Source organism: Pleurodeles waltl, chromosome 4_2, assembly GCF_031143425.1.
Source record: "Pleurodeles waltl isolate 20211129_DDA chromosome 4_2, aPleWal1.hap1.20221129, whole genome shotgun sequence".
NCBI classification, from domain to species: domain Eukaryota; kingdom Metazoa; phylum Chordata; class Amphibia; order Caudata; family Salamandridae; genus Pleurodeles; species Pleurodeles waltl.
In genome coordinates this window covers 389555419-389569939 of record NC_090443.1, presented here as the reverse complement: position 1 = coordinate 389569939, position 14521 = coordinate 389555419, and the positions used below count along the sequence as shown (strand labels likewise).

At 43.7% G+C, this 14521-nt stretch overlaps 1 protein-coding gene across 2 annotated transcripts in view; it reads left to right on the top strand.

The window, feature by feature from the left end:
• The window catches only part of QTRT1 (queuine tRNA-ribosyltransferase catalytic subunit 1), a 150169-nt gene that overhangs the window by 21418 nt on the left and 114230 nt on the right, over positions 1-14521 (top strand). For both annotated transcript variants that reach the window (XM_069231535.1, XM_069231536.1), the window contains exon 3: positions 10184-10322. In XM_069231535.1, the coding sequence (XP_069087636.1) occupies positions 10184-10322 (139 nt within the window). The remainder of the gene's footprint in view (positions 1-10183; positions 10323-14521) is intronic.

Genomic DNA, 14521 nt, shown 5'->3' with positions numbered 1-14521 from the left:
GGCTGGAGGACACAATGTTCCATACTGTTCTCCGGGGGGGCAAATGGACCCATACCGCCCAATAATATTGTTGGAAATTGGGCTGTGCTATTCACTCCTCATACCAGTTCCTTGTGAGCTTTCTGGTAGCAATGTGAGTCTGGCAGCCGTCCCAACATAAGGTTTGGGTCTCACTTTCAATTGCTTTAAAGTAAGAAGGCTGGTTTGGGTACGGTGTAGCGGAAGTGGGGCAATGCCATCATTTTAAGCAACACCGCTTTTCCAATGAGCGACAGGGGCAGAGTTCTCTAGTGTTGGATATCACGCCGCAGGCACGTAAGTGGCAGTTTTTAATTATTAGTGTAAAATAGTCAGATCAGTGGTTACGTAAATCCCTAGGCAACAAAACCCATCTGCGACACTGCGGGCCTCACAGTCCATGGGGGGGACACAGTGCAGCTCCATGGAGGAGGTAAATTAGTGACTTATTCCAATTAATGGCACCACCAGTATATGTGGTGAGTATTTCCATGATTCTATCAAGGGTGAAGAAGGGGTCAGAGACATAAAAGTAAAATGTCTGCATAGAAGGAGATCTTGTCTGCGGGCCACTGTAGGCCCCGTACTAGGGAATCCTGCCTGATCTAGGTGCAAGAGGCTTCAGGACCAGGGCAAGAATCAAGGGGGACAGCGGGCACCCCTGTCTTGTTCCTTGTTGAAGTCAAAATATTTTGGATGTACCTACATTGAGTATTACTTGGGACAGTGGGTCCGTATAGAGGAGGCATACCCATGCTATAAAGCATGGTCTGAACCCGATCTTGGTTAGTACTTGAAACATAAAGAGCCATTTGAACCGTATCGAAATCCCATATGTGCATCGAGTGAGAGTACTGAGGCCTCTTCACTCAGTTCTGCTGCACGACGATGCACACCATAAAGGTGTCGTAGATTGAGAGCAGTATTGTATCCAGGCATAAAGACGCACTGATCAGGAAGAATTAGCATCTTAATGGCTTGTATTAGTCTAGATGCCAGTAGCTTCACCAGGATTTTGACTTCAGCATTTAATAGCTATATGGGCCTGTAAGAGGCACAGTCATCCGCCGGCTTGCCAGCTTTAAGAACAAGAATGATGCTTGCTAGTCTTTAGTCTCTTGATAGAGCTCCCATGCCTCAGGTAGTCTGAAACACTTGCACTAGATGTCGGTCTATTATCGGGTCTGTGAGTTTATATAGTTCAAATGGGAGACCATTGGGACCCATTGCCTTACACGACTTTATGCTACAGGTGGCCTGCACTATCTCCTCCATGTGTTCCTGTTCTAGGATTGCTCTATCGGGTTCTGATAGTTTGGGGTGGCGAATGTCTGCAAGAAACTTGCGTGACTCCTCAACCAGGGCTATATGTGCTGGGGAGTATAGGCATCATAATAAGCAGCAAAAACATTTGCCACAGCTAATCTATCGCTCACCTTTATCATTTATGATTGTTAGAGACCCATCGGCTTGCCCCTTCTCACTTGTCAAGCCAGGCAAGGAGCTTCTCTGCCTTGTATCCCACCCCAAATAGCTGGTGTTGTGTAGCCTGATAGTGTGTTCTTGCAGCTTCAGAGGCTAAGTCTCTGTGTTCTTTCTGTTTTATCGCCAGGGTGTGTTGGGAGGCTTTCTTATCTGGCTCAGTTAATGTGGTTTCTAGGTATTGAATTTCTCGCTCAATTGAGTCTCAGTGCGATCGTTTATCTTTCTTATGGCTTACAATAAGTTCACGACCTTGACCCTTGATGACCAACTTGTAGGCCTCCCATATGTTTTTGGAGAAGTCAACTGACCTCCCATTCCCTGAAAATAATGCTCCTTGACCTGATGGAGCTCAGAACGGATAGAGAGAATCTTACAGTACCAAGGGCTTATCGCTATGTGTCTGTGGTCAAGGTGGCTTAGATTGCCATACACTGTCCAGATTGGGGAATGGTCCAGTGGACCCCTGGCTAAGTGAAGAGCCTCTCTAATAAGAGGTAGCTGATGCCCCAAAGTGAGGGTGTAATCAATATGCGATAGACTCCCATAGGCAACTGAATGAAAGGTGTATTGTTGGAGCATGGGATTTGAGGGTACGTCTGGTGTCAAAGTGGCCCAGAGCTGTGAGGAAGTTTGCCAGGTGCCTGCAGGAGGGACCCACTTGTCTAAGGGGTTTGGGGGAGTCAGCAGTCTAGAGTGGGGCAGAGTGCGAAATTAAAGTCCCTGAGTGAGAATTTATTAATATGAGATGTTTGATATCAAACATCCCTAGGTTCAGTGAAGCTGTCATGTAGCTGGGGAACTTGTATTGACCAGTGTCCATCACATGCACTTAAAATAGCTTCCCTGTTCACTCACTCGTTCAAACTAGTCAGCAAGCGCACCAGAGGCTGGTAGGTTTTCAGGGGGCACCTCACAGGTGCCCTCTGTGTGCATGTATTGTTAAATCCATCACTGGCATCAGTGTGGGTTTATCAATATGAGATGTTTGATACCGACCATCTCCATCTTCAATGAAGCCATCATGTAGCTGGGGAATCCGTATTGACCAGTGTCCAGCACATGCATTTAAAATGGCTTCTCTGACCACTTAAAATGTCTAAGAATCGACAAAGACAAAGCAGGGGCATATCTGCTCTTGCAGATACAGGGAGTGCAGAATTATTAGGCAAATGAGTATTTTGACCACATCATCCTCTTTATGCATGTTGTCTTACTCCAAGCTGTATAGGCTCGAAAGCCTACTACCAATTAAGCATATTAGGTGATGTGCATCTCTGTAATGAGAAGGGGTGTGGTCTAATGACATCAACACCCTATATCAGGTGTGCATAATTATTAGGCAACTTCCTTTCCTTTGGCAAAATGGGTCAAAAGAAGGACTTGACAGGCTCAGAAAAGTCAAAAATAGTGAGATATCTTGCAGAGGGATGCAGCACTCTTAAAATTGCAAAGCTTCTGAAGCGTGATCATCGAACAATCAAGCGTTTCATTCAAAATAGTCAACAGGGTCGCAAGAAGCGTGTGGAAAAACCAAGGCGCAAAATAACTGCCCATGAACTGAGAAAAGTCAAGCGTGCAGCTGCCACGATGCCACTTGCCACCAGTTTGGCCATATTTCAGAGCTGCAACATCACTGGAGTGCCCAAAAGCACAAGGTGTGCAATACTCAGAGACATGGCCAAGGTAAGAAAGGCTGAAAGACGACCACCACTGAACAAGACACACAAGCTGAAACGTCAAGACTGGGCCAAGAAATATCTCAAGACTGATTTTCTAAGGTTTTATGGACTGATGAAATGAGAGTGAGTCTTGATGGGCCAGATGGATGGGCCCGTGGCTGGATTGGTAAAGGGCAGAGAGCTCCAGTCCGACTCAGACGCCAGCAAGGTGGAGGTGGAGTACTGGTTTGGGCTGGTATCATCAAAGATGAGCTTGTGGGGCCTTTTCGGGTTGAGGATGGAGTCAAGCTCAACTCCCAGTCCTACTGCCAGTTCCTGGTAGACACCTTCTTCAAGCAGTGGTACAGGAAGAAGTCTGCATCCTTCAAGAAAAACATGATTTTCATGCAGGACAATGCTCCATCACACGTGTCCAAGTACTCCACAGCGTGGCTGGCAAGAAAGGGTATAAAAGAAGGAAATCTAATGACATGGCCTCCTTGTTCACCTGATCTGAACCCCATTGAGAACCTGTGGTCCATCATCAAATGTGAGATTTACAAGGAGGGAAAACAGTACACCTCTCTGAACAGTGTCTGGGAGGCTGTGGTTGCTGCTGCACGCAATGTTGATGGTGAACAGATCAAAACACTGACAGAATCCATGGATGGCAGGCTTTTGAGTGTCCTTGCAAAGAAAGGTGGCTATATTGGTCACTGATTTGTTTTTGTTTTGTTTTTGAATGTCAGAAATGTATATTTGTGAATGTTGAGATGTTCTATTGGTTTCACTGGTAATAATAAATAATTGAAATGGGTATATATTTGTTTTTTGTTAAGTTGCCTAATAATTATGCACAGTAATAGTCACCTGCACACACAGATATCCCCCTAACATAGCTAAAACTAAAAACAAACTAAAAACTACTTCCAAAAATATTCAGCTTTGATATTAATGAGTTTTTTGGGTTCATTGAGAACATGGTTGTTGTTCAATAATAAAATTAATCCTCAAAAATACAACTTGCCTAATAATTCTGCACTCCCTGTATGTCCACACATGTAATATAATGCACCCTCCTTATGGGCTGTAAGGCCTGCTGTAGGGGTGCCTTACATACAGTATATTGCAGGCAGTGTTAGGGGCATGCCACACAGGCTGTGTGCCATCCTGTGTTTTCACTTTTTTCTGCACCTGGGCACGCAGCCTGCAATGGTAGTCTGCGTAGGCTTGGTGAAGGGTCTCGGAGGGTGGCAGAATACGTGCTGCAGCATTTGGGGACCCTCATTGGTGCTTCTACCTCACAAACCTGGGGTACCATTTACTAAGGATTTACAGGGGTGCCTAAATGTAATGCCAGTTGGGAAACAATTGTACAGTTTTAGGGAAAGAGATCTGGCACCGAGGACCGGTTTAGCAGGAACCCAGGGCACTTTCAGTCACAATTGCAACATGTACCAGGCTAAAAGTGGGGCTGACCAATTCAAAATGGGGCACTTTCCTACAAGCAGGAACACAAGAAGCACAAAGAAAAGCATTGACAGATAATGCTGAAAAAGCTAGGGAGAAGCTAGCCAAGAATATCAGACTTCAAAATACTGTTGTGGTGCCAAACATCTCCACGAGCAAAGACAAGTCGAGGTCAAAGACACCGCAGGAGGTCCAACCTCATAAAAGATTAAAAGAAGATGAGGACCTGAACCAGCCACTCCAGAGCCACAGGAAGAAGAAGAACATACATTCTTTTACCAGACTTGCAGGGCCAGTTCCAGGACATCGAGGGCATGGAAGGCGTGTAAGAACCCTGGCAGGATTTCAAGGCCGACTTTCCAAAGAGGGAATAGACGGGTATCTGTCAAGGCCTTTGCCGCTGGATGATATTGCCATGTGCAACATAATCATTAAGAGGACAACAAACCAGTAGGCGGTCCAGCTAGAGGAGGAAAAGTCCCAGAGATGCTTTCTCCTCGAAACTCTCCTCCCCTCACAAAGGAAATGGCAGTACCTGCCAGTGCTTCCCAGCATTCTGCACCTGGGTAGAAAGACCTTCAGAGAACCGGCAACCTGCAAGTCATTGACACCCAGAGTAGAGAAAGAGTACAAGGAACGACTAGAAAACAGATAATGTGCCAACCTCCTTGGGGCCAACCCTGATAAGGAAAGTAAGAGAATGGAAATGGTGGAGCACAAGTTTGAAAGGGAGGTTGCAATGCAGTTTTGCATTGGAAACTCCAGTGCCCTGCTGAACTGATATGCCCACCAGCAGTGGAAGGAGATGGTTGGGTTGCTGAAACACTGCCAAAGCAGTGCCAGAAGAGGGCAAGCTCTCTTGTGGAGGGGTGGGGGCATGAATAAAACCAACAGATACTTAAAATCAGCACTGGACACACCTGACACAGCGAGTAGACAACTGGTATCAGGGATGACATTTAGAAGACAGGCCTGGCTGCAGGTTTCAGGCTTCAAGACGAACTCCACGCCCATATCACGAATACTGCATTCAGCAGTGAACAATTCTTTGGTAGTCTGGTGGATGACACATTGCAACAACTGAATAAGGCCAACGAAACTGCAAAGTCAGTGGGAGCTCTACAGTTTAGAGAACACCAGAGAAGTGAAGCTACCACCGCAAGAAGACCAACAAGAAGAGAGGGCTTGCAGCCCGTCATCCCACACCAGTCCTTCCGACAAGCAAAACAAGTACAGGTGCCATCACAATAATGGCAGTATCAGATACCACTTAGGCAGAGGTCAAGAGTCCAGAAGAATGGCATCAGCAAACAAGTGACTCAAAAAAACAGATCCTCCCTCCACACACATCACTTGTTTTGGGGAGGAGAGGGGGGGAGAATAGGAGCCTTCTGCCACGAGTGGAGGGAAGTCAGATCAGACTGATAGATACTCAACATCATCATCCAACAAAGCTATTGCATAGAACTAGTAAAACACTCACCAAAGCGGGAACCAAAGAAAACCGCTCCTAAGAAGGAGAAAAAAAAAAACATCCCTGCTCCAGTAGATGAGAAAACTGTTGCAGAAACAGGTGAAAGTACCCCAAAGGAGAATAACCAAGGAAACTACTCAACATGCAACCGTAGACCTAAAGAACGCCTATCTGCACATCCTTATGCTTCATAATAGACAAGACTCACTACTAATTCAAAGTTCTAACATTCAAAATCAAACCAGCACCCAGTGAGTGCACAAAATGCCTAGCAGCCGCAGAACTCACTTATGAAGAAAGGGAATACATGTGTACCCCTACTTAGATGACTGGCTAGTAAAGGTACAGAGACAGCATAAAAAAAGTGATTGAAGTGCTCCACAGACTGCATTCTCCATAAACATGGAAAAGTCATCACCTAGATTAGAGAAAGAGAAAATCTTCCTAGGAGCAAGAATCAACACAACGCAAGCAAGAGAGCGATTCCTTGCAACAAGAGAGTACCAACGATAAAGCAATTAACTCACCACAAGAGTTGGTTTCTGACAGTGAGGACGTTGCAGGGGATGATGGCTTCTGCATATCGCTAATACCATATGCAAGGTTACACATGAGGCCAGTCCAGGAATGGACCCAGTGCTAATGGTCCCAGGAGACAGGGAGCTGGGAGGAACTAGTAGTGTCACACACAGAGTGCAGGAGGAAATGTTATAGTGGAACAGAAAAAACATAATAAGAAGACCCTTTATGTTACCAACTTCCACAGTGACTACCACCACAGACGCCTCTCTCGCGGAATGGGGAACACATATGGGAAAGCTCAAAGTCAGTGGAGTCTAGCAACCAGAGGAAGCACTACAGCACATAAATGGACTGGAGCTAAAAAAAAAGTGTTCCTGACTTTAAAAGCCTTTCAGAAACCGCTGTGGGGAAAATCTATATCGTTTCAGACGGACAACACAACAACAATGCTGTACCTCAACAAGCAGAGGGAAACAAAGTCGTTTTTCTTATCAAAACTAGCTCAAGAAACATGGAAGCAGGTCATCCAGAAGCAGATAACCCGAACTGCAATGCATCTGCCAGGGGGTAAACAGCGTGGAGGGTGACAAGCTCAGCAAATAGGTTTCTATTTTGCACAATTGGGAACTAAATCAAACGGTGGTAGAACCAGTGTTCTGAAGGTGGGGAACACCAGAGATAGACCTGTTTGTGACACCATAAAATACAAAATGCCATTTATTTGCATCCATGCACCCACACAACCGCTCTGTGGGAAATGCACCTGTTGATCAGGAAAATTTGTATACACTTTTTTCCTGATCCCACTTTTTCCACTAGTGATCAAAACGTGCAGATAGTCCCAGGTGAGGCTAAACCTCATCGCCCCCCCAGTGGGCAAGACCAACCTGCTTCTTCAAAGTGGTAGAGATGGCACACAACAACATGCAGATATTGCCAACGTCGCACAACCTACTTTACATGCAGGGAGAGAGGATTCTCTACCGAGAACCACACACCCTGAGTCTGGTAGCATGGCTTCTGAGAGCAGAGAATTCAGACACTTGGGCCTCCCAAAGAGAGCTATGGCAGTCCTCAGGGAAGCAAGAAGGTCAACTACAAGAAAATGTAACACAGCCAAATAGATGAGATACACAAGTTGGTGCCAGAAATCGGGCCTCTTCCAAGAGTGGACACAAAACTCGACTGTCATCAGATCCCTTCCATACCTGCTAGGCAGCAGACTTACCTCTGAGTCACAAAAGGTACACTTGTCAGCAATAGTGTCCTATACAAGAGTGCATAGGGAGAAGGTTTTTTCACAGCACCAGTGGTCAAATTGTTCCTGTAGGGGCCAAAAAAATAGCCCTGCCAAGATACTCACCAACATCAACGTGGAACCTGAATGTGGTGCTAACACAACTGATCAAAGACCCATACCAAACAGCACTAAAATGTGTTACACTCAAGACATCCTTCGTAATTTGAATGACATCGCTACACAGGGTCAGTGAGCTGCAAGCATTTACTATACTGGCGCCATACCTGCATATGCATAAGAATAGCAAAGTCATGAGAATCAACCCACACTTCCTGCCAAAGGTCATATCACAGTTTCACATAAACCAGGCAATCCAAATACTTGTTCCACAAACCAAAGACCAAGGACGAAAGAGCCATACATACACTGGACGCTCGCTGAGCAATATTGTATTACCTGTAAAAAACAAAACCAGTAAGGAAAGGGAAACGAATTTTTGTATCGTTTGCAGACAAGAACAAAGGAATGCCAGTTACCAAGAACACCATTGCTAGATTGATCGCTTCAACAATCCAGACTTGCCACAAAAGGCTAGAGTGCAACTGGGAACAAAGCCGAGAGCACACTCAACAAGGAAGAAAGGAGCAGCCTTGGCCTTCCTGGCGAACGTCCCATTAAGTAACATGTTCACTGCAGCCACATGGTCGTCAGTTCACATATTCACAAGACATTACTTCATAGAGATCCACGTGAATAGAGAGGCACAGGCGGGACAGAGAATACTCAAGCATTTCTTTGCAAACGGAACCTCATTTGTAATCCAACCCCCCACGGTGAGCAAGACTGTTACAAAATCACTGTATAGCATGGGAATCCAGAAAAGATTTATGCAGCAAAACGAAATAGTTATATAGCAGTAGGACTAATTTTGAAGCTTGAAGAATTTTATGGATTCACATGCGATCCACCTGCTTCCTCGGGAAGTTGTGCAGGGCAAAGAAAACAAGGGCAAAAGGGAAGAATACAGGACATTAAAATGGACAAACAACCCATAGAAAAAATAATCTGCAGATCGCAACCACACAGAGGGGCTTTTGGGCAATTATCTGACGTCGGGAGAAGTTTAGAGTAGACACAAAATGATGGAAATATTCAATGCCCAACAACAACGGAAAAGCAGGAAATAAACTGCTGCAAAGGGGGAGCTCCATTCCTCCCCTATTCCCTCACTGACTCCATATTTTGTTTAATACCTTCCACAGTCCCTTGCGCCTGTGTTGCTCCTCCATCCCTTCCTACTCAACTGCTTTTCATTAACGTTGTTGATTTACCTCTCACCCACTACTGCTCTGCCCATCTATGTTTTTATTTTTAAATTTGATTTATGTTTTTTATTGTTTAGAGGGCGCGGGCAGCTGTAAATTGCTACAAGACATCTCCTTTCTCTAAAACTGTGCACTGTTATATTTTTTTAGTATGCAGTTCCTAGTTGCATGCCATTTTGGAACGGCAGAGAAAAAGAAATAGCCATGCGCATACGCACTGACGCATGCATGCACATATGTCAACCCTCAGTGGCTGCTTTTGTTGTCCAAACACGGTACACAGCGGTTTTAGCATTATTCTTTGACGCTAGGAGCCAATGCGCGACTTTATGAGTCATGATGGTGTGATCTATTGAGTCTTCCAAGAGCTGCAGTCTTTTTTTTTTTTTTTTTTTTTCATAGAGCTCGAGCTCAGTCCAAGTTGTGGTTATCAAGTTGTGACAGAGCTAATGCACCTAGTCAGTTCACAGCTGCATGGCAGTTGAAGTGCACTTCTTAGCAACATAAGGTTGAGGTTGGTGTATCTACCCACTGCTGTGATCTGTTGATTTAAAGAACAATTTCTGTCAAATCACACTTTTGTACTGCTTTCACTGGACTGTAGGTGGTTCCGTGTTCTTACGCCCCTCAAATGGAACACTTTGCAATTTTCTCTTTTTATTTCCTACAGGCAGATGGCTTTCCTTCATGGTTGCATATGTTTGTTGTTTGAGGTAGCTTGTGGAGTGAAGACTACCTGGTCCTGCAAGGTGCACTTTGCACTTTTCCCATCTGGAGTGTAAGTGTATGGTGGCTCACTGTTGACCATTAGATATGGTTCTGCCAATAAGAGTTTGTGCTGCTCTTAAGTAAAAGCAGGATTTGAAACCATATCTTTGACTTATCCTAGCAAATCCTGTCTGTGATTTTTTTTTTTTGTCTTTTGGGGGAGCCTTGTGGTGTTTCTACAGCCACGGCCCATCATCTCTCATAATGTCTTGTTTTTTTTCAGGACAGTGGTGGGTTCCAGATGGTCTCTCTGGTTGAGCTGTCTGAAGTTACAGAAGAAGGCGTGCGCTTCAAGTCTCCATATGATGGCAAACAGATCTTACTAACCCCAGAGAAATCTATTGAGATCCAGAACGCACTGGGTAAGTTATATTCTAACAGACTTTCTTGGTAAATCCTTCCTTTAGTGGACAAGAACCCTGACTGCAGATCACTTGGACAAAGCCTCTCCCTTGGTGGTGTTTCTTCCCAAGACACCCCTCACTAGTAGCCTCTGCATAAGTTGAAACATTGGTTTTATGACCAGAAGCTAGGCTTTGTTTTCAATTTTCATTTCTATAGTGTAAACCTAACCCAAGGCAGCAAAGCACTTTACATATAACAAATATAAATTACCCAAATATGCCTTTTCCAGGCTTTTCAGAATGCAAGGAGGACTAGCTATGGCCTGATATAGTCCCTGATAGAGTTCTATATTCTTGGGGCTAAGCATGAATAAGCCGCCTTAGATGATATGGATTTTCAGTTTTTTAGCTGTTTTCAATATAAAACATTTTTTGCCACTCGTTTTCCGTTGTCTGTCAGTAATTTGGAGTTTACTATTTAGCTAAATTGTGGAGGGGGCAAGGTAGATTGTCTTATGAGCCAGCTTTAAATCTGGCCTCACCCTGCGTGAGAGCCAATGGCGATGCTTTAAGATGAGGGAAATGTGGTCTGATTCCTTTGCCACTGTGACAAACCTAGCTGCTTCATTCAAGATGGTATATAGAGGAGTGGATTGCAGTAAGTCTGCAAGAACAGACTTTACATAGGGTGACCAGACTTCCCGGATTTTCCTGGACAGTCCCGGTTTTTAGAGGACTGTCCCGGTGTCTGACGCTTCTCTTAATTTTAAATAAATGTCCCGGTTTTTGAGACAAAGGTCAGATTATTAAATAAATGTCCCAGTTTTTGGGACAAAGGTCAGATCATCTAGGGAAGCATAAGTTAAAGAGGCCTACAAAGTATGAAATAATTAAAGTATTTTATCTGTTACTGTCAGGCGACACAATCCCCTGTCTGCTTCCAGCAGAGAGACGGAGTGGGGAGCAAAGTGAGGTGGTTGGGGGTGCAGGGTGGGAGGTCAAGACATAGCTGATTTTATATATGTAGTCTTGTAAATTGTGAGTGTTTGTGTGTGTGTGTGTGTGTGTGTGTGTGTGTATATATAATATATGTGTATGATTATTTATATATATATATATATATATATATATATATATATATATATATATACACACACACACACATGAATAGGCACACATTCACAAAGTTATGCAAAAAAAACAGGACAGGCCAGATATAAAAGTGACAGTAATGTCTTTAGTCCTTCTTTTATGTCAGACCTGTCCCGGTTTTTGCTCCTCCGAATCTGGTCACCGTAACTTTACATCTCCTAGGTGAGTGACAACAAGAGCCTGTACTACAGCTCTAGTCATCCTTGGAGATTGACCGTCTTATTTCCTTGAGTGGATGTAATTGTCAGGAGATAGATTTTGTTAGCTTAGCAATGTGGTAGTGTAGAGTGAGATTTTAGTCTAAGGTAAAGCCAGGCGATTTAGCGCGAAGGACTAGAGAAAACTATACATATCTAGAGAACGTAGAGTGCCAGTCGTTTTTGGACTGGTTAGGATATTCGAAGAGAAGAGTGGTAGGCACCTCTTTTGGATGGTCAATACTCAGAGTGATGACATCCAGTTGAGTAGTCTGTTGAGGAAGGATTTGAGATTTGTTATGCTGGTTAGGTCTGATACTTCAACGTAAAGTTAAGTATGACCAGCATATTGATGTACAGGGATAGATTCATTGTGAAGAGTAGTCAACAGTGATTCCATATACGAGTTAGATAGGTGAAGGAGCATGTAGTCTTGTAGGCCCATATTTCAGCTAAAATGAGGTTGATTAAAAGCTTTCTGTTTTCATGAACTGGAATCTAGAGGAGATGATGTGTTTAAACCAGTTTAGACGGTTTAGACAGTTCCTTCTATCTCCATCCTTAAGTTAATAATCGTAAGGAGAGAGTGGTAGTCAAGAGTTCTGAACACAGTCGAGAGGTCCAAAAGCAGCAATAGGTGAGCTTCTCCATCAGCCAAGATATTCACATCATCAATAGTAACTGGAGTGTGACAGTTCTCATAGTACATATAAAATGGAAGCCTCGTTGGAAGAAATTTAGGAGATTGGTGTTGGAGAAATGAGTTGGAAGTTGAGCAGCAGCAATGTTCAATATCATCTTGCCCAGAAACTGGAGTTTAGTAACAGGGCTAAGGTTTTGAAAATTATTTGGATCTAGGGTGGGTTTCTTGGGGAGATAGGTGTTTTGGCCAGATTGAAAGATTAATGGAAAGATGTCTTCCTTTAGCGGGGAGTTGACAAGTTGAGAAAGTGATGCAGTGTCTTGAAAATTGCTTTTCAGCAGAGTTGCCAGAAAAGGGTCATTGAAGTATGAAGAAGGATTGATGGAAGAAATAACTTGTAGAATAAAGTGAATGTCAACTTTCTGGAAGTTTGTCCATTTGACAGCAGTTCATTATGGACTCATATATTTAGGGGTGTTTTTATGTTTTTTCAATCAGCACTGACTGGATAACATCAATTTTCAGGTTAAAGAAGCTGGTGATGTTTGATAAGTTTTGAGTGCATGGGATTCTTGTGAATGACATGGGGTTTATGTAGAGATTTATGGTGTGAAACCAGGCTTTGGGACAATTTGCAACATCTCTTATTGATTTATTGTAGTAGTTAGATGAGGCTTTATGCTTTTACTTTACTTTAAGGGCTGTCAGCAGATCTGTGGTCTGTTTTTGTCATCTATTTATGAGTTTTTTTAGTCTCTCTCTTTTAGGGCCAGATGTAGGTAAGTCCGAGTTTGCGACTTGCAAATTGTGAGTCTGAGCGACTCGCAATTTGCAATTCACAAACCCAGATGCAGGATGGTGTCCCTGACACCATCTGCGAATCGCAAGGGGGTCGCAAAGGCCCACCTCATTAATATTAATGATGTTGGTCGCAATTTGCGACCCTCCTTCCGATTCCCAGCACTCACAGGGATGGTGGCTTGCTGGAGACAGCAGACCACCATGTCTGTAACTGCTTTTAATTAAAGCAGTTTTATTTTTTTTTGTATTGCAGCCCCTTTTTCTTAGAGGAAAACGAGTTGCAATACACACGAAAAAATGAAACGTTTTTGTTTCATTTTTCCAGAGCCATTCACATTCACATTTGAAATGGGTGCTAACTGCGAATTGCTTTGCGACCGCATTCGCGGACACAAAGCAATTCTACATCACGATGCGAATCGCAAATAGGAAGGGGAACACCCCTTCCTATTTGCGAGTCGCATTCCCATTTTGCGAATCGGTAACCAGGTTACCGACTCGCAAAATGGGAATGAGCATCGCGATGTGCGTTTTGCATGGCGCAAACAGCGAAATTCGCTGTTTGCACCATGCAAAACGCTTGCTACATCTGCCCCTTAATGTTTTGGGGTCACTTAAATACTAGGGTGCAGATGGCTTAGCATTTGTAAACATTAGAGATGGTGGAGCAAGGTTTTTCGTAGTATACAATGTAGAAGTTAATAAGCGCTTCTGTCTATAATCTGATCAGCTGCAGTACGAGCCAACCTCCAATTTCTCGCATAGCTTAGAATAGATATGTACTTTTAAGGTCCTCTTCAGATTTTCATCAGATTAGGGTTCCTTGCCTTAGAGGTTTCCACTTGCAATACGAAAAAATAAATTACAAAATAGTCGGACTAGTCTGGGTTGAGTGGACCTTTTAGTGACATGGCGTTGAGAAATTAGGTCAAGAGTTTTGTTCCTCCTGTAAGTTGGTGAAGAGTTAAGATGTGGAAGGAACAGGTGGAGTTTATCTATTTATATATTGTAAGGAATTTTATTTCATCATATTCCATGGGAAAATGAGAGTCCCATAAAAGTCTGTAGGAGTGCATGATTTCCATATGAGAATTCAATCCTCAAATTGTACCAGGAAAGTAGTTCACTGAGAAATAATGTGGAAACTCCAGTATTTGCTGGGGTTTGCCTGTAGTGTGAATTAGAGTTGTTCGAAAAAGTCAATGCTGAAGAGTCAGAGGTTGAGCATTGGTTCTTGGGATGACTTCAATCAAAGCATTTGTAAAGTGCACTACTCACCGTGAGGGTCTCAAGGCGCTGAACTTCAGCACTTCCATTGCATTGTTATGTCTGTCCTTGTGGAGATTGGAGTAGCACTTATTCACAAACATATCAGATATGATTGGAGAAGCAGGGTAGAGTCAGCTCTCAGTTAAGAAAACCCA